General features: G+C 36.6%; 1 protein-coding gene and 1 pseudogene across 2 annotated transcripts; one reads left to right on the top strand and one right to left on the bottom strand.

The window, feature by feature from the left end:
- The first annotated feature begins 770 nt into the window (after window positions 1-770).
- LOC149831592 (purple acid phosphatase 10-like) lies at window positions 771-5741 on the top strand (annotated as a pseudogene).
- A 10190-nt stretch (window positions 5742-15931) lies between these two features.
- LOC149831591 (putative F-box protein At1g32420) lies at window positions 15932-17453 on the bottom strand. Of its 2 annotated transcripts, XM_090014006.1 has the most exons (2): window positions 17283-17453; window positions 15932-17171 (listed from the first exon to the last, which is right to left on the bottom strand). In XM_090014006.1, exons 1-2 carry the CDS (start codon window positions 17429-17431, stop codon window positions 16235-16237), a joined length of 1086 nt encoding a protein of 361 aa, XP_089870132.1. In that variant the 5' UTR covers window positions 17432-17453; the 3' UTR covers window positions 15932-16234. The 2 variants fall into 2 exon arrangements, with proteins under 2 accessions (XP_089870132.1, XP_089870131.1); XM_090014005.1 differs by having other exon boundaries at window positions 15932-17426.
- Between the last annotated feature and the right edge of the window lie 4132 nt (window positions 17454-21585).

The raw sequence follows: 21585 nt of genomic DNA, 5'->3' as shown, positions 1-21585 counted from the left end.
ATTCTTACTTTAAATGATTTTGAAAATTTTTAAATTTACTTATTTTGTACATATCTTATGTTTATATGTTTGGTCATCCTCTCTCCATTATATATGGCCTGGGTCTGATATGAAATTTCACAAACCATACCCGGTTCCATATATTAATCAGACCCAAGGGTCTAACCCGAATTCTAATCAGGCCTTCTTATTTATCACCAACCTATAGGGTTTGGTACGGTCAGGTCCATGTCAAACCCGACCCATTGACACCCCTACACCAAGGCTCGCTCATCAAACAAAACTGACGCTCCTATTCTCCTGCTCGTTGGCTTGCTCCGTATGCAAGATTTCAAGAGGAAATTGTTCTTGGGTGGGATTTCTTGCGAATCAAATGCCAGGAATTTGTTCTTCGGTGGGACAGACCTAATCCCTCCTTGGGAGTACATCCGATCACTTGGTCACAATCACGTCACCCCTATCAGATGTGGGGAGTCGTAGTGGGCTCAGACATTATTAGTCTTGACTCTCATCAAAACCTTTCTCAAAAAAAAAAACTGTCTTCAAAACCAAGAGTTGGATATGTCAATTAACCATATTAAACTTATCTTTATCCTATACAACGAGTCAATCCCAAAAAACTCTCCAACACCTTGTGTGGTTATATGGGATTCTGATATGAATATTCTCAGAGTCAAAAGGAGGGTAATCCTATATAAATAGGACTTGTTTCCTTGAGGTTGAATTAAAAGTTCAAAGAGAGTTCTTGAGGGAGGATGGAGAAAACGATGATATGGGTTCTGTTGCTTTGCTTGGTTTTGAGCTATGCCAGGTTATCTAATGGAGGGATCACAAGTAAGTTTGTCAGGAAATTTGCACCCTCTGTGGATATGCCTCTCAGCAGTGATGTTTTTAGAGTGCCTCATGGATATAATGCCCCCCAACAGGTGAGATATAACCATTGCATGCAGTTATATAAGATTGGTTTGTAGTATAGACGCAGTTATTGTATGACTGAAAACTTTTATTACCCATGAAAGCCATATGAAGCAACCAAATATCCCAAGATTGGGATTACTTTTGTGGACTTCCAATGACGTGTGGTGTTGCTCCATCTTTGATGTGATGTGGTTCAAGATCATTTTACTGTATGTTAAAGGATCAGAAATTAGTTTTTATTGATTAAATAATTTTAAAATATTTCTGGCCTCATTTCGTATTTTTCAAAAAAAAATTGTGAGCTGATCATGCTGGGATCACATCCGTATCTTCGCAATACTGTACAGCCTAAATGTTTTACTTCTGCATATTTATCAAATAAACAGGTGCACATTACACAAGGAGATCATCTGGGGAGAGCTGTGATAGTTTCATGGGTAACACCATCGGAACCAGGATCCAACAAGGTGCTGTATGGGACTGCATAGGACAAGAGGAGATATTCTGCACATGGTAGGGTTACTAGATACAAGTTTTACAACTACACTTCAGGGTATATCCACCACTGTACAATAAAGAACTTGGAGGTATCTATGGCTTCATTTTGCTGATCAAATTTATGGGTTACTAGAGTTAAATGCTTTAGTTCAAGAATCTTCTTTTTTTTTTACAAACTTTTGGAACAAAACGCCTGACACTTTGGTATTGGCTGTTAAGAAATGTTGTTTTACATAATTTTTGTTATTAAAAATAAATAAATTTTGTTTTTACTAAAGAAAGGCGATGCAATTTCTTCATTGTTGGCAGTATGAGACTGAGTACTTTTATGAAGTTGGACTTGAGCATTCACCACGCCAGTTCTCATTCAATTCTCCTCCAGAAGTTGGACCAGATGTTCCATACACTTTTGGCATCATGGGTACTCTCTCTCTCTCTCTCTCTCTCTCTCTCTCTCTCTCTCTCTCTCTCTCTCTCTCTCTCACACACACACACACACACACACACACACATCCATGCTGAGCACAAAATTAGATGCTTTAACAACAGAATTAGGTTGGAAGTATTAGATGCTTTAACAACAGAATTCTACTGCTTTACCATCTGAATTAAGCTACGGGCACCAGTGAGGTTTGATCTGGTGTCTTCAACTCAACACCTTCACAACCACCCTGCATATTCTAGTGCATATGCATATTCTAGCGAATTGTTTGGGTAACAAAAATGTGTGGGTCCTGGTCACAATTTTCATACCCAAGAACGACCTATTTTTTAAACGGGTCGGTGTACCTTTTGGACTTGAACTGACCCATGGGTTCATTCAAAGTCTGATTGGGTTTACCTGATCCAATTACACCCCTTTAATGGTTTTAGTCTGGTCATGCTTAATGATTTCTAGCAAAAAGCAGTAGAATTTCATGAACTTGAAGACTGTCAAATGTTCTTTTATTTATAGCACAAATTGCTGTAAATATATCATCCTTTTTTTTTCATTTACTGTTGGGCACATGATTATGCATAATGTTGGCATTATCTTCAGAGATAACAGTAGTTTTTTTGGGTGAATAATATGGTTATGAGTTCTATATATTTTTGTTGAATACCTGTTCATCTTATGTAGGGGGCCTTGGGCAAACATTTGATTCCAATATTACACTCACCCATTATGCGGGAAACAAGAAAGGGCAGGCTGTGCTTTTTCTTGGGGACCTTTGCTATGCTGATCATTACCAATTCCATGACAATGTGAGATGGGATAGTTGGGGAAGATTTGTTGAGATAAGTGCCGCATACCAACCTTGGATATGGACCCCTGGCAATCATGAGATGGACTTTCTACCTGAATTTGTATGTATATTTCGACTCTCGCTCTCATAGTTTTAAAATTCAGTGAATCATCATTCTGCTGGTCCTTGATTGACTCTGGCCGGATCATGTTGACTTTATATTTTTATATAAAATCTCTCTCTCTCTCTCTCTCTCTCTCTCTATATATATATATATATATATATATATATATATATATATATATTTTACTATATTGTCAATATATTATATATAACATGCATTATATGATATTTTTTATAATATGTTTAATGTATAATTTTATTAATATACGTATAACTATATATATATATAACTATATATATATATATGACTCGATCGAGTCGTTAGTGAACTTGGCAGAGTTATGCTGAAACTCGCTGACTCGGCCTATTCATTTTTGGGTAATTCACTGGATTGAGTTAGAAAATAATCGAATCAACTGAGTCACTAGGTTGACTACTCTCTCTCTCTCCAATGTCTGATGATACTGGAACCTGACCCAGTTCTTGGTGTAATGTTAATTAATGCCTTTTCATGAGGTCTCTATATTATCATATATCTAATAACTCCCACCTCTACCTTGGGACTCAACTTGCTGCTGGGTTGAGTGACTGATGGATGCGATACAGGGGGAGACTGAACCATTCAAGCCATACAAACACAGGTATCATCTCCCTTACAAATAATCCAAAAGTACATCACCACTATGGTACTCTATCAAGCGTGGACCCGCACACATCATTGTCTTGTCCTCATATTCTGCATATGGTATGTATTAAACAGTGATGTTCCATTTAGTTTCTTGTATGATCCATGTACTTTTCTGCATTGCTAATGTTCCTATTTGTATTTATCACGGTTGATTGAACTACACTTAACTACCCTAATCAAGGAGTTGGCGGGTGTCGACCCGATGCAGTGTGGTCTGGATTTACTAGCAAAAGAAGGGGCTCGGTTAACTATCTGGTTAGACCTGTGAGGTCTGGTTAATATGTGGAGTTGGGTATAATTTATGAAATTTCATACCAAATCCGAGCACAGTACAACTCTATGGCTAAGTAGGCTTTTTGAGCTTTTTAGAAATTTTCAAAAAGGCACCTAAAGTTTGGGCATTTATATAAAACACACTTAGGTTTTGAAATTTTTTAAAAAGACACTTAAATTTTTGCACTGTCAATAAAAAACAAATTTCTATTGATTTAACCTAAGTTATCACTAACTCAAGATGAGTTAAGAGAGTTGATGTACTATCAAAGACTCCTTCCCTCCTTTTTTTTAGGTCAATTAATATGATGTTGAGGGCAAAATGATAATTTCACATCACATTTAACAGCACTGCCGATATTTTTAGATGCATTTTTAAAATTTTCCCTAAGTTTCTTTTGTATATGTTTTAAAGTATGGTTTTGGTTTTACTACAGGGACATACACTCCCCAATACAAGTGGCTGCAAAACGAGCTACCAAAGGTAGACAGAAAGGAGACACCGTGGTTGATCGTTCTTGTGCATACACCATGGTACAATAGTTATAACACCCACTACATGGAAGGAGAAACCATGAGAGTAATGTTTGAAGCTTGGCTTGTCAAATACAAGGTCGACATCGTGCTTTCCGGTCATGTTCATGCGTACGAACGAACGGTATGCCGCACTTCTTCTCCTGCTTCCTCCAGTAATTGTCTGAATGCTAATAGAATAGGCCTTGTTGGTGTTGGCCATGAATTTACTTGGTAATCTGGCATTTCTAGAAAAACTTTTCCTACTTGAAACTTCAGTCACCATATAGTCAATTGAATGCACCTAATTGGTACAGTACAGGATGCCAACAGACTTAGGGACTCAGGCTATTCAGCATGTCCTGCATTGAGAAGACAATACTGAAAACTTCAATCACTTTAGTCAACATGGGTCCAGTTATTGAAAACTGGCGGATTGGGTCAATTCAGATAGCACCATTGAATGCATGACTTGTTTCATGACTTTGTATGATGCAATTTGAGAAAACTGACTTCAGCTCCAAGTCAGAGCTTCATATGTGGCTACATAATTTGATGATTGGCCTCAATGAACTCAAGGAAAGACTCGTAGGCAATGATTAGTGATGTGGAATGTCCAGTAGCAGCAGCAGTGGGAACAGAACAGCAGTGCCGCAACAACCCACAATATTAGCGGCATAGTTAACATGTCATTGTTGTCTAACAGCAAATTTTTCGTGTATTATAGAAACGAATATCAAACATCGCATACAACATAACAAACGGGGAGTGTAGCCCGGTGGATGATCAGTCTGCGCCTGTGTACCTCACCATTGGAGATGGAGGAAATGTTGAAGGCTTGGCCGCCAAGTAAGATCACTCACCCTACTTCCATACCACATGCCTCCTACCTCTTTTGAATCTTTTTAAATCAAGATGTCAAAACTATTGAATGGTCTACTTTGGTCCATCCCATGCAATCAAAGTAGTGTGGGGACCAAAGGTTCTGCGATCAAGCATTTACACAATTAGGATATGAGATCAGTGTCAGATTTTTTTGTATTTGTATTTGTATTTCTATTTTTGTTCTAGTAATTTGAATTGTATTTAGATAACAGATCTGTCAGATCCATAATTAAAATTGGGATTGTCATATATAAACAGAGGATTAGATCAAACTTTTACCGGGGATTGATTATTGACATTTCCTATGATAGATTATTATTTTCTTGAGTTTCTCTTGTTAATTGATTTATTTTTTAAAAATTTAAGGTTGAGTTGTAACTAGACGGTCACATGATCATATATGATCCAATTTTTGCAGTATGACAGAGCCGCAGCCAAAGTATTCAGCCTTTAGGGAAGCTAGCTTTGGACATGGACTGTTGGAGATAAAGAACAGGACCCATGCTTACTTCAGCTGGCATAGGAATCATGATGGAGAAGCCATAGTGGGTGATTCTCAGTGGTTCTACAACAGAATCAACTACCCCTTGCGTGAGCCTACTTCGGCGATGGCATGAACATGGTGCTTCTTTCTCCTGCTGCAATAAATGGATTTGTCTGTTATGGTGATGCAGGAGCGGGAGTGAGACGCTACTGGGTCCATTTGGATTCATCTTGATTGTTTATATGTTTCTTTAATTATTCTAGTCAGAGGATCTTATTCAGATTGTAGTAGGGTTTCGGATCTCTTTTAGATCTATATTAAGATTAGGGTTTATGGTGTTTTTCTCTCTTCATTATAAATATTCATTATAGAGACATGATTTTAGTTATTTTTCATCTAGTTTTGCATTATTTTTTTGCTTGTAGTTGTGCAGGGGTGCCTATTCTTATGGGGTTCGGGAGCGATCTTAATTACTGCTCAATTTGGTATTAGAGCTTTCCTTGTTCTTCTCAATCATCATCTTATTGCAAAGTTTTAGGTAAGATTCCAGCAAAATAATGGAAACTATTTGCCTCAATTTGTTTAAACGGACGATTTGAGAAAACAATCCCGTCAGATTCGATATTCACAATGGTCACCACAAACAAGGAATGGTTCTAGTTGTCGGCCAATAGTGCTTCCACCGTTGCTTATGTTCAATCTTCATTGACTACGGGAACAACCCAAACCTATCAGCCATTGGATTGCACCCTGCAGAACGGAGAACCTCCACCTAACATCATGCATTAAAGGCAACATTGGCCACCACTTTGATGGTTATCCATGTACCTCGACACCCTGCAACTGTCATCCCTCTCTCTCATGTTGCAACATATGACCAGAGAAGCTGTCAGCATCCTTGGATATCAGCTGCAGTCCCTTGTTTGTCATCCTTGTTTGACTCTATCCCTGCCACCCCTCTTCCTCTCTTTCCACCTCCTCGTGGCTTTCTTCTCCCTTACCGTCACCATCTTCCTCTCGGCCTCCCCTGCACAAGCCTTGTTGGTGATAAGACCAGTCATTGGCCGAAGCCCAGCCCGGTTCCCCCTTTCTTCCACCTCTCCCTCCTACTTTCCCTCTCATCCAATTTCCACTGGCGAGGTTCAAGCCAACGGGGATTCTGTCGACTTCTTTGTTTTGCAGCAACCAATACAAGCTACCAGCAAAGCCGTTGATGTCGAGTATGTTGGATTATAAATCCACCGAAAAAAACTTTATAGATTGTTAACTTGTTCGTGCTGAATCATTGAAAATAACATAAACAAAATCTTGATGTTGGAGTGTACCTAAATCCATTGATGCTCAGATAGATCTTTACGGGTACGATCTTTCAAAACCTATATATGTGGCCTTTCTTTTTTCTCTAAACCTAATGAGAGGGATAATCTTTCAAAACCTATATATGTAGCCTTTCTTTTTTCTCTAAACCTAATGAGAGGGATAGTTTTCTTTCTTGATGATGGGAAGGCAAAAAAAAACAACCACTATATATGGTTTGGGGACCATAACCTAATTGTAATCATATTATCATTTATTTTCAATTTAGCCCATCATAAAATAAGGGCACATGAGGTCTCGACCGATAATAAGACCATGAGATGTCATATGACCCAACCATATAAGATTACATTATACGGGCCTGAACCTTAAACCACCTATAATTTGTAATTAAGCATATGTGGGCTCACAATTTTTCTAACAATCTCCCACTTGGGCTATATATGTCACTTTATAATCACGCATTATAACCTTATGAGCTCAAAAACGTTGTATTATCAAACGATATCTCTAACAACTTGGTTCATTGATCATGTCATCACAGAACCAAAACGGTTTTTATTACAAATATCGTAATTGGATCCATCAATGATCACGTATATTGACATAACCAAACGACATAAATCAAGTATGAATGTGAAGCATGAAAATTGCATCTAATATGATCCAAATATGCCTATTTTCAACTAGTCTTGCCTTAATCTTTAGTGAGATCACAACAAATGAGTACAAAATGAAACTGAAACCTGAACTTTATACTGAAGTGGTAAAAAAAACTTTATTATATCATAGAATGTCCAAATACAAACTCTCACTAAACCAGCATATCATTAAATGATAAAACACCCATTTGAGCAGTATGTTCGTGAAAGACCTTGGGTAGCAAACCTTTGGTAAGCGGATTTGCAATCATGGAGTTTGTGCCAATATGCTCTATAAATATCTGACCATTCTGCATTCTTTTTTTTAACAACAAGGAACTTGATATCAATATGCTTTGACTTCGATGAGCACTTGTTGTTGTTGGAATATAGCACTGCTGAATTATTGTCACAAATAATTTTAGCATTCTTTCAACATTATCCAAAATTAGCAGCCCTGTGACAAAGTTGCATAACCATATTACATGATTGGATGTCTCGTAACAGGCTACGAACTTTGCTGCTATAGTGAAAAAAGCAATGAGGGTCTACTTGGCACTCCTCCAGAAAATAGCGCCCCCGACCAACAGAAAAACGTAACCTAACGTGGATATGCGACTGTCATGACATCCAATAAAGTCAGAATTAGAATACCTAATGATTTCCAACTGATCTGACTTTTTGTATGTGAGCATATAACCTTTTATTCTTTATAAGTACCGCAAAACCCGTTTGGTTGCTTTCCAATGATCCATACCTGGGTTACTAAGATATTTGCTTAACATCCCAACAATGTATTTTATATTTGGACATATACACACTTGAGCATACATAAGACTCTCCATAGCAGATGCATAGATAATCTTTTATATATCTTTAACTTCAAACTAGTGTTTGGAGCACTGAGCAAGACTAAACTTGTCTCCCTTAGCAACATGGGTGTCATCTGGTTTATAATCCTTCATGCTAAATCTATTCAGAATTCTTTCTATATAGCGCTTTTACGATAACCCAAGAATATCTCGAGAACGATCTCGATGTATCTGGATCCCTAATATAAAAGCGGCATCACCAAGATCTTTCATTTCAAATTTCTTTGTTAGAAATCTCTCAGTTTCGTGCAATATGCCTATATCATTACTGGTAAGTAATATGTTATCGACATATAAAACCAGAAAAACATATTTACCCCCCTGAACTTATCATATATGCATTCATCAACCGCATTCATCTCAAAACCGAATGAGATGACAACTTGATGAAATTTATGATATTATTGACAGGAAGCTTGCTTAAGTCTATAGATGGATTTCTTTAATTTGCAAACAATTTTCTTTGCATCGCCTGAGATAAAATATTTTGGTTGCACTATATATATTGTCTCATTGATGTCACCATTAAAGAATGCAGTCTTTACATCCATCTGATGCAGCTCCAAATCATAATGAGCTACAAGTGTCATCATAATTCTAAAAGAGACTTTCATAGAAATTGGAAAGAAAGTCTTTGTATAGTCAATACCTACCCTTTGAGTAAACCCTTTTGCAATATATCTTTTTACATTACCCATTGAATATCTCTTGATTTTAAATATCCATTTGCAACCAATAGATTTCACACATTTAGGTAATAGGACAAGATCTCACACGTCATTGTCCTTCATGAATTTAATCTCCTCATGCATGACATCTATCCACTTTTGAGAGTTAGAACTATGTATAGCTTGATGAAAGTTGATTGGATCATCCTCCCTTAAGTCGGTATTACTCTCATGTTCTTGGAGAAAAATAATACAATCATCTGTAATTGCCCTTCTCCTCTCTCTAGTGAATTTCCTTAATGACACTTGTTCTTGAGTTACTTGAGGTGTTTCTTGAGGTTGTTGAGTTTGTTCTCTAGGAGTAAAAGCTTGATTTTGGATAGAAAGATCTAAAGCATTGCCTTGTTTTAGATTTGTAGAAACAATGTTAGAAATATAAATTTGATCATTGTCATCCACAACTGTAGGAAAAAAAATAAATTATTCTTTAAAAGCAATATTTTTTACCTCATCACTCCCTCCAAACTCAGCATCCTCAAAGAAACAAGTGTTTCCTGCTTCAAAAAATGACTTATTCAAAAGGTCATAAAATTTATAACTCATATATCTTTCAGAATACCCAATAAAATAGCAGCTAACCGTTCTAGAGTCCAGTTTCTTTTCATATGGTCTGTATAGCCTAGCCTCGACTGGACATCCCCAAATATGGAAATGCTTCATACTAGACTTTTTACATGTTCACATTTTATATGGAGTCTTGATTACTGCTTTAGATGATATCATGTTCAATACATAAGTTGTAGTCTTTAATGCCTCTCTATAGAGAGACTCTGGTAAGGTAGAATGAAAAATCATACTCATTACCATATCCTTTAAGGTCCTGTTTCATCTCTCAAGAACATCATTCATGCTAGAAGTGCTTGGCATGGTGTACTGAGGGACAATATCACGTTCCTCTATAAATTTAGCAAAGGGTATCATATCTACCATAGTATTCACTACCACAGTCAGATCTGACGGCCTTAATCCTTTTGCCAAGTTGGTTTTCAACTTCAGCCTTAAATGATTTGAGCATATCTAAGGACTGAGACTTTTCATGAATTAAATATAGGTACCCATAATGAAAATAGTCATCTATGAACGTAATAAAATATTATTGATCATGCCAATGAGTCATAGAGAATGGCCCCACAAATATCTGTATGAATTAGTTCTTCTGTCGGCATCTATTTTTCTTATATTTGTTTGTTTTCTTTTTATGCACTCAACACTAACTTGAAAGTCAGTGAAATCAAGGGAATCAAGAATTTTATTTGTCACAAGCCTTTCAATTATTTGTTTAAAAATGTGACCTAAGCGCTTGTACCATAATAAAGTAGAATTCTCATTGGCTAATTTTCATTTTATACTACGTGAACTTGAATGCAAGGTTTCATGATATGAAGCAACAATATTAAGTAAATATAGGTTATCAACCACAGATAAAGAACCGGTCACAATAGGTTTTGAATCAAGAAACAATTTAAACTGACTATTTTCAAATAAACAAGAGTAACCAAATTTGTCTAATGCAAAAATAGAAACCAAATTTTGTCTAAATGACGGTATAATGTATGTTTCTTTCAAATCTAAATAACGACCAGTCTTTAATAGTAACCTAAATATCCCTATTGCCTCAACTTTAACTGGTTTGTCATCGCCCACATAGATGAATCTTTCAACATCAATTGGTATTCGACAACTTAGGCAACCCTGCATAGACACACTTATGTGATTGGTAGCACCAGAATTCATGCACCAATTGTGTTTGGGTACAAAAGTTAAATTAACCTCAAAACAAACCAAAGCAAGGAGCGTATTTTTTTTACGCCAAACATGATATTTGGTACAGTCATTCTTCATGTGACCCTCTCTTTTATAAAAGAAACAACTGGACTTTGGATCCTGATGTCTTTTCTATTTTTTTTGTGATTGAGGGTCCACTGCAGCTTCCTTATTCATTTTCTTTTTCTTAAATTTGTCTTTAGAGGCTACTGTCAAGTGAGCACTTTCTGTCTTTTTTTGCTTCATTCTTTGCACTTATTGCACACAGTAGAAAATGAGCTTGTTAAGAGTTCATTTGTACTTTTGGCAATTATAACTAACCTTAAATTGACTATATTATGCAGAAAGATATCAAAACTAAGTGCACGAGTAAGTCCTCAGATAACTCTAACTTTAGTGACTTTAGTTTCGAAACAAGATGGGACATTTTCATAATGTACTCCTTGATGTTCCCTTTACCTGTATACCCCATTAAAACAAGATATAAAAGGAGAGTGTTTGTCTCAGCCTTTTCGTTTTTAACAAAACGCTTTTTTATTTTCTTAAAGAACCTCTAGGCATTAACCTCTTCAGACATAGTGTCCTTGAAAGATTCTGAAATTGCATGTTTCATGATCATAAGACTCATGCAATTGGATCAATCCCACCGCTCAGAGTTTCATTTATCCTCAGCAGAACTCCTATCCATAAGAGCAGGTGATTGATCCTCTCGAAGTGCAAAATTCAAATTCATACATCCGAGAACAATCACAACATTCTCTTTCTAGTTTTTGAAGTTAGAATCACTCAAAACAGGGATCGAATTTATATTTACAAATATCATAGAAGCAAAAGTATTAATTAAATCAAGAACAAAACAAGCTCACAATTAACATACATTTTCATATGCATTTTAACATAACATATTTAAACTGTGATGAACCCCATCACAAGATACACAGCACAACATTAACATTTAGTCTTTGAATAAAAATATCCACTTATAAGTGGTACTTTCTTTACAGTAATCAAACATGGATAATTAGTCTTGTCAAATAACGAGTCTTTCTTTGTACCGACTCGTTGTTCAAATGAAAAACTGTACAATTATCTCTTATTTATTACTGAATATATATATTTGAGCTCAACCAAATAGTAATCTTTCTTTGAGCCGATCACTATTCGCATGAACCCCAAATATATAAACATCTCAATATTTCAAACGAGTCAATCTATACAAGAGAAGTTACTTTGGTAACATATTGTTTCAATTAACTCAATTAGAATATCAGACCCTTATTCTGAAAAGAGTATCATGATTCTAATATGTCAATACATGTATATGAACAAAAAGAAAACATGATCATAATCCATATAGGGTTGAAAAGTAACCGAAGTTGACCCTCTAAAGAAACCCATAATGCATACTTAATGGCCCTGAATTCAATAATAAAAGCCTTTTTTTATCATGAGTTTCAAGGCACATGCGAGGGTCAAAACAGGCCTAACCCATCATGGGTGAGATCTGAATGCACCATAGTCGGGTACGGGGTTGCGCCATCGGGTCAGGTCTGACCAGGCTCGACCCACATAGTGGCACCGCCTGACTCAGTTCAGTCCCTGTAAATAAATGGGGATTGAACCAGGTCAGTTGGCCCCCTCCTCGAATGAAACCTAAGCTTGCCCGACCCCGGTTGGAGGCCGAACCCGACTCGGGTCGCTGGTGAAGGCTATACCTAGCATGATGCAGGGTCGAACCGATCCCAGACTCGGTCGGCTAAAAGCCTAACCATCCCAGGCTTAATGGCCGAATCAGCCCGACCGACCCGAGTTGGAAAAATAGAGTCGAATCGACACTACGGATCACTGTGGTGATAGAAACAAAACATCTCGGGTCACTGGTTCGGTTGTAGGCCGAACCGGCCCCGAAAGACAGAGGTTGAATAGAAGAGGTATCCGGCTATCGTCGGTCTTGAGACACCCGACGACGGTGACTGGGGTGAGCCGGATGCCCCTCGCACTGTCATCGGTCACGGCCGGCCCCGTATGGTTACCGACGGTGACTGGGGCAAACCGTATGCCCAGACCACCGTCGGTTTCCATCTGGTATGCCATGACCCTCTTCGTCCGACCTCCTGCGATCTGGACAGCGATAACCCCCCGTCCAACGTTCGGAGGTTTGAAAGGTGATAACCCCCCCCCCTTCCCTCGTTCGACGTTTGGGGATCTGAATGGTGGCAACTCGCCATCCGGCGTTCGGGGATCTGAACGATGATAACCGTCAATACAAAAGAGAGTCGTTGGGAGCCCAACGACTCTCTCTTCTCATCTTCCTTTTTGTGTATAAATATGGGGCATTGCCCCCTCTCATTGTATGTTTTTTGTATTTATTACAATCAATAAAAATATTATTTTTCCTCTTGTTCTTGAAACCCATTTAGTGGGTATTTGTGTATGAACCCTTCTTGTGGTTCTTTTGAGAGTTCATTTCGGTATTTTTAGTGGAACTCTTTGAGTGTCCATTGTTGGTGATCTAGTGAACATCCTTGAAGGAGCTCGTGTTCTTACAGTAAGTGTTTACAACTTTCAAAGGATGCACATTTTTGTAAATGAGATATCGAGAGCTCTGCTCAAGAGGTCTATACTTTCAACTTTAAATAATGCATTTTCTCTGTTGGCTTGTTTAGTTTGGGCTTGTCAAGAGCTTGAGCTTGGCAAGCATGAGCTAAGCTTGAATGCCTAAAACTTGGCTCATTCAGATCGTTTACCAGCCCTAGACATGGTTGTGTCTCTGAATGACAAACCAAACCAAACAAATTTGGACTCAAATTGGTCCAGATGGATTAACATGCTTGCATGATCAAACACAAATGTGGCAGGTCATGGCACATACTTCATGCAAGTGAGGTCATGTTTGGAGTTCTCGCAGCTTTTGGGTTTATGGAGCTTATGATGATGCTTTCACATGAATAGTTCACGAAAAATCACAAATCCCACAGGGGTCATTCCCACTTGCTATATATATATATACTCCCACCTAATAGAAGGTTTAGATTGTCAAATTTCTTAAACTTTTTTAGTTGATCAGACCCTACAGATATGATCTATAAGCATTATTTAGTAGAAAACAAATTTTGGATCATGTGATTATATATGCTTTTTAAGACCTTTAAAAATCAACGGCTCACAATGTATCAAAATTTCATGACTTAAAAAATTCTACTTGTATGTCCAAAAAACATGATCCAAAGCATGATTCCTATCAAATAAACTATGTTGAGTACATCCATAAGGTTTAATTGAGAAGATACAACCTACAACCATGATTTCTAGTAGCATCTCTCTCTCTCTCTCTCTCTCTCTCTCTCTCTCTCTCTCTCTCTCTCTCTCTCTCTCTATATATATATATATATATATATATATATATATATATATATATATATATATATATATATATATAGATATATTCAGTTGCATGGGATCAGCTCTTTTATTAAGTCCTTTTCGTTTTGGGTTACTATTGGTTGAGGCGCTTAACAGTGATTTTGGTATTGGTCTTTGATCAGACGTCCTGATCTTGGTCTGATCTGATCAGGCACAAAGTTTTATCAGGTCTTCTCAAGTTCCATTGAGTAGTTCATCCCAAATGAATTATTCTGCATCCCAGACAAGTCTTCTGCTTCTCTTCTGATGTGCAGGAACATGGTGGGAGCAGAGAAAAAGTAATAGCTGCTGTAACACAAGGGAGTTCGCCAAGAACTATATTTCATCCTTTTTTATTTTTTTGAAGAGAAGGAAAGTGAATTCAGATTAAAATTTTGAGCTAGATATAGAAACATGATATGGTAACTGTATTTCATCCTGAATCGGCTGCAGATGTTTTTGTCATTGTAGACATGTCTTTAGGGGGTTATAATCTAATTTAGAAATTCCAATCCGCAAAGAAATAACAAAAATAATAGAAGAATGCAGGAATAGTTTCTACTTGAAGATGATGGACGATGTTAGTTGATCAAGGCTCTGTTGAGGAAGAATTTGGATACATCCGTATGGACTGTAGAGCTTGTGATCTCCTCCCAATAACTGGGAGAGGCATTTTGCATTTTTCTTTCTCCTTTAATCATGTAAAAGCCAGTACATAAAGTGAAACGGTTGAATCAATTGACTATATTTGCTTTAACTCATTTACAGAGATAAGGTCTCTTAAGGTTGCATCACTGCTGGCAGTAGGTATGAGGAGTTTTGGGTGGAGGTTGGCCAACATGCAGCATGCTGATGCAGACTGCTTTCTTCAAAAAATGCTTTTGAGTTGGAATTCCAAGGATAGAGCACCGCAGGTTTTGATATCCAGTCTATTTTTTGAGAATGGATTGTGAACAAAGTGAAAATCAGCACAATTTAATTGCTTGACTGTATCTTTTTGTTACTTCTGAGGAATTAGGCTGCACTGGCGTAATATCCATTTCATAGCCTGCAAATTGTTTTGGCATAGAATCCAACACAGAACAAGACAGCCACCAAAAATATCTTTTTTTAATAATGTGTTATTTCTGAATGATCAGATCAAGTCTCGAGTTATCCCAGGTTAACAGCCTCTAGAAGTTGCCAACTTTCCAAATGAACATTAAAATCATAATTTGAACCTGCTAAACAATTCAAAATTAAACAGTCACTTTATTTTCTTTTCTAAGTTTTCCCATGTGTACAGGTGTTTTGGTCTGTCACACAGACACATACGCTAACTTAATATGGACATTTTTTTATTTATTACACCGAGAAACACGAGCCCCAGTAGCAGGTTGATCTTAGATAAACCTCCTAGGGGATGGAAATGGTGTTTCCGTCTCAATGCAAGATGCCCAAAGAGAGCCTAAATGCATAGTAAATATTATTTAGCTTGCAATATTCATTGTATATAGTGTATATAGTATATACACCATGTTATTGGCCTTCAAAATATACCATATAAACATAATGAACAAAGTAACCAACTGATAGTGTAAATAAAGAGAGACAGAAGGACAAGGAACTTGCTTCCTACTTGCACAACCCAAAGTGAAGCATATTTATTTTTTATCCCAAAATATCAGATTTATATACCATCTATCTATCCATAATAAAAACTATCATGTTAATATGAAAATTGATCACAACCAAAAACCCAAAAGCCAGTTATCAAAGTAATTAGCCACAACAGTATATGGTGTAAATCTTAAACACCCTTTAGGTAGAGATCTACACACTGATGCATATAATATTTCTGGATTTAGCTCACCTGTTGCAACAAACCACCTTGCTGGCCTGTGTCCAAGTTCTGTTCATCTATCATCGCTGTTCTTGGTTAAGAGTTTGTTGAATTTGCTCCTCTGCAGCAAAAGATTTCAGAGAAACAAGAGTTCCCACATGAGTACAAACGCTGCGCCAATCGACCTGCGGCTTTTGAACTCTCCTGCATGTTCGTTCATCCTCATTGTAGAAGAACAACCATCCGCTGCGGCGATCCTTGACAAGAATTTCACCGTCGATGATTCCTAGAATAAAGAAATTCACAAGAGAACTATGCGCCAGAAACGACATTTCATCGCCCCTCGGATCAATTTTGTGCTTGATCTTCCACTCATTTCCATCACACAGAGCCCAGATATCGATCTTCCATTCGTTGTGGAAATCCACCACGCATAGTCTACCTTCAAGTTCGACCACCGATCTCGGGCTAGTAACGTAGCTCACGAAAGGATACTGAATGAGCCCAAACTCCTCACTCGCGATGACAATCCTGAGAATGCAAATACACCTCTCTTTCTCCAAGTGTATAGCTTGAAAGTGAACGGCACCATCAACAACAGCCAAAGATTCGAGCTCGTAAATCCCGTGAGCCGGCAATTCACCGATATCCCTCCACAAATTCATCCCCACTGTAAGAATCTCGCACCGGTGCCTGAATTGCAATGGTGGTACGAATATCCTGAACACCTTGTACCGTCCGGCCAACGAACAGAACCCGAATCCGTACCTCACCCACATTCCTCCTCCGCAGGGCAGAGGGAGAGCGATGAATTCCCCGGTGGTGGGATTGCACAAGTACACGCATTCGACGTCGAGCTCGTGATCAACCAAACACAGAATTCCATGGCAGGAAGCGATCAACTTCAAATGGGGTCGAGCTTTCAAGGGTGCTGTGGGAAACAGAGCTTCGGCGGAGAGGGTATGGATCCGTTGGTTCGCAACCACGTCGATGTGCTCCAGTTCGATCTTCTCGGAGCTGAAAAGGGTGACAATGATATCAGGGGGCCGGCGGAGGAGGGCGAATCGAAGGTGGGAATCGATGAAGGAAGGGTCGCGGGTGAGGGCGTCCCATTTCTTACAGACGCACCTGAACCTCATCAGTGATTTGGCTGGCAATCTGCTCAATATGTGGGTGATGATCTCGTGGGGGAGCTCTCTCCATGGAGTCGCTTCCGATTCCTCGCTTCGCCACATCCCTCTCTTTCTGCTGCTCCTACTACTAGCTGAGGACGCCATTGAGAGAGAGAGAACGCCCAATATTCCCACCAATTCCATGGTTCCCAAACGCCCGATATTCCCACCAATTCCATGGTTCCGCATATCGGAATATTTTGGGTGCCACGAAAAGTTCACAATTTTCCTGATTTTAAAGTTGTAGACTGTGTGACAAATATCAAAGAGGTTTTTGAAATTATCGTGAAATTTGTCACGTTTTTAAACATTATAATAGTTTTTTTATACTTTATGATTTTATCATGGTGTTTTACAGATTTATCCACAATATCTCGAGATAAAATTGCATATCTTTTTTGACATATTTATTTGAAAAAAAATAAAAAATAAAATTGGCGATAATCAAAGACATATCTAAGTTTTTGACCTTTTAAAAACACTCCTAAATGTATGCTCCATTAATCAAAAATACATTTTCATCAATTTAATTGAGATATATTTCCCCTCTCAAAAAAATGAAAAAGGCTTATCTTTAACGGAAGTTGAGTTAATAGGATGAAGTTATCGGTTTACCTCAAGACAAAATCTTTTTTTTATATAATTTTTTTTCAAAAACACATCTAAACTTTTGGATAATGGAACTACGACAAAGTTTTGATGTGTTTTCAACAATATCAAATACTTATATGTGTTTTTTATTATCAGCCAAAATTAGGTGTATTTTTTTAAAAAATCCCTTATATTTTTATTATTTTTTTAATTCATTTTCTAATGTTTCTAAAATATTTGCTTACCATTACTTTTTCCAATAAAAAATCAAGAAATATGAAAATCTTTTGTTTCTAAAAAAAAGGCTATTTGATGATCAATTTAAGCCTCTGTCATTAAGCTTGTGGGAACGCTAAAGTTCCTTGCATTTTTCATATCTTCCATGTCATCAAGGGTAAGGCTGGTAAACCAGCCGAACAAACCAAACAGGGCATGTTCGGGTTTTGTTCCTTTCACCAATTGATTGAGCTTGTGGCTTGGCTCGTGTTTAGATCTCGTCCCTAAATGATACGAGCCATACAAGAGCTAGCTTGTGTGTATATATATATATATATATATATATATATATATATATATATATATAGAGAGAGAGAGAGAGAGAGAGAGAGAGAGAGAGAGAAGAGTGTAAGTGTTTAATGATATATGCTTAATAATACATGTTTAATGGGTTTTTCAGTTTATTTTTATTTTATTTTTAAATTCTGACCATAGAGATGTGATCTATGTACTTGATTCTATAGGGATCAGCTCTTGAAGTGTTTGATTCTAACAAATAGGTGGGTTTTTATAAGGTTCAAAAGATCAACGGTCCAAAATTTTGTAAACTTTTTGAGGCTCTAAATATCATTTATTTCACCTAAAACACATGATTCAAGTGTGGATTCCTCTTAAATCAACCATGCCCAACACATTTATGGGGGTCGGAACTGAAAAAAAAAAACACTAGCAGAAAAAACCCATTTAGCATGTATCAGCACGTACGATCTACTTTATATATTTATATAGAGTAATGCACTCTTTCTACCCCCACAAAAATCATGGTTTTTGGCATTTTTTCTCACATTTAACACTTGAAAAAGTATGAGATAGTGAATTTAACTCATGATATTTGGATCCAACCCAATTAGGTTGGATATAATCTATGATATTTGGATCTAATTAAGGATTAATTGGGTTAAATATAACTCAGGTTTTTTTTATCTAATTTTATTGGATTGGACCCATAGGGTCGGACGCTCCGAATAATGTCATTATTGTTTTGACATAAATTTCGGCCAACTGGTGGCTCACCTATTAGATTAGAGTCGTTGTTGTCGTTCATCATTTCGAGGGCATCTAAATCATCTATCTACCTGCCCAAATTGATGTTGATTTGAGCATTTTATCATCGACCAAATTTTGTTGTCAGTTCGTGTGTATATGATTAAATCTAGGACCATTAAGACGATCTATATTTCAAGAGCTATCAAATCGACTATTTAAACTTCAAATTCTATTGAGTCTTTAGGTCTATAGGCCTCCAAGAAGGTTATCCTGTCATTGAAGCCCAAGTCAGGGTAAGAAGTTCTCGTTTTGCTTATCTAGCTTAATTAATTTCGAAACTTAATAAATTAGGATCCATAATTTGTTTTTTTTATTTTATTAATAAAAGAGATTAATAAATATTAACTTCTTATATTAGAGATGAGACTCTTGTCTAAGCCCATCTATAAATAGATGCTCTCATGAAGAGGATTAATAAGGTTAGTTCTCATTCTCTCTCTCATTCTCATTATAATTCTTCTTCTTTCTTATAACTTTTTTAGTACCCAGTGAAGCTGCTCCAAGGTGCTAGGACGAGAGACGAAAGTATTGGTGGTTTCGAAAACATGTTTCAGGTAGGATTTGTCCTATGCGTAGTATAGATCAGATGCAAATGCATAAACTGTGTGTCTTGCTGATTCTACAGGCTAATCCATGGTGGATCAGATCTAGAATAAGTTTGAAATAAAAAATTTAAAAGTGTTTTTAATTAAATATCATGCTTTAAAACGGATTTACAAAATTATTTTTGGTAAATCTATGTTCGGACGACTAAATTGAAAAATTGGATAACCCAAAACACATAGTTTTGTGTTCCTACATAATTTTATATGGTTAAATTTTTATTTCTAGCATGATTGAACGTATATTTGCTTTTTTGCATGTGTTTATAATATGAATCATGTTCCTGCAAATTTATTTTATGTTTTTTTATGGTGTTTTCACATGCTAGCATCTTAAATTAGTTATTTTATGCAAAAATCATGATTTATTTTGATAGTTTAGACTCCAAAGTATGTATCATGATCATATAGCGTCTCTTTATGACTATAGATGATGTTTAGATACTATCCATAGGTTGATGCATGATTAAAAATTGATATTCCACGCTTATGCTTGAGTTTTCTTATTTTTCTCATGATTTATATTATATTTTTTTATGTTGTCTTGATTTTCTTGACCGATCTATCATGGTAAAATAAATATACCTTTCAAATCGGATTACCAATAATCAAACCCATTTATGGAAACCTTCCAGAAATTTGGGAGGTGTCTTAAAAAATAATTGGGCCTTATTGGTGGTACGAAAGTGAAGGTTTTGGCTGTTATAACTCAATACAAAAATTTTGTCCTATGTGCAGAGCGATTCTTGATAATCGATTTTGCAAAAAATCTCATAAATTAGTGGTTTCGAGTTCATGACTGATTTTTTGATATGTTATGGACATCATATGAATAGATATGATAAAAATAAAAGAAAAATACCGTTTCATTTTCTATAATTCTTGAAGGCTCACACAAATTGTAAAAAAATCAAGATTCTATAGAAAACCTAGATGTGAGACTATCTCAAACAAGGTTCGGTCCAAAAAAACTAAAAAAATCATATAATGGAGTTTTTTGGCAAACTTAGATGATTCTAAAAGCTAACGAGCATACCTTTCACCAAAAAATCTAGGAGAATGAAATCTCTTTCAGATTAGGTCTGGTGACTACTTCTTTGGGAAGCAAGATTCTGGCAGGTTTTGTTAGAATAGAAAAATAGTCTTAGGTTTATGAATTTCTACGGGAAAAATAAATTATTTTTTTGAGATCTACCACTTTGATTTAAAATTTAATAGCCTTTGATATTACTGTGAATTTTTATGAAATTATATCTATTCGTTTTGATGGTCTGTCAAACCCGTGAACAACATGCAAATTCTGATGTTATACAGTTCTTGATTTTAAATAATATCATGACTTGTAAATCTATTTTTCTAAAATCATGTGTTTGATTATGATATGAGATGTTAATCATATGTATGTTGACGTGAGATTTATCATAAATATGTTGTATATATGCATGTGAATTATTTATGCATGGCGGCATAGGAGATTGCATGTTAAACATGAGAATTAAGCATGATAATTAAGTCAAGTGGTATGCATAATTATGCATGTGTTATTCTATGAAGTTTATGGTTCATGCTAAATTAAAATAAGTCTCATGCATCATGGGGTGTGATATGTGGCATGTGTTATGTTGTAAGTCACGTGAGGCATGTATATATAGGGCTCGAATGTGAGTTAAGTTCAATGAAACCAATGAGGTGCTTGTGAGTACTTGGTTTAACTTTGTTAAACATGTTCATATACATGTACAC

Source organism: Nuphar pumila, chromosome 7, assembly GCF_984573655.1.
Source record: "Nuphar pumila chromosome 7, dmNupPumi1.hap1.1, whole genome shotgun sequence".
Taxonomy (NCBI): Eukaryota; Viridiplantae; Streptophyta; class Magnoliopsida; order Nymphaeales; family Nymphaeaceae; genus Nuphar; species Nuphar pumila.
Note: the sequence above shows the minus strand (reverse complement) of the source record. Positions and strands in the feature narration are given on the sequence as shown.

What these genes read in the sequence shown, in the direction of transcription:
- LOC149831591 (XM_090014005.1), bottom strand. Translation starts at nt 17,389, where the DNA reads ATGTGGCGAAGCGAGGAATCGGAAGCGACTCCATGGAGAGAGCTCCCC.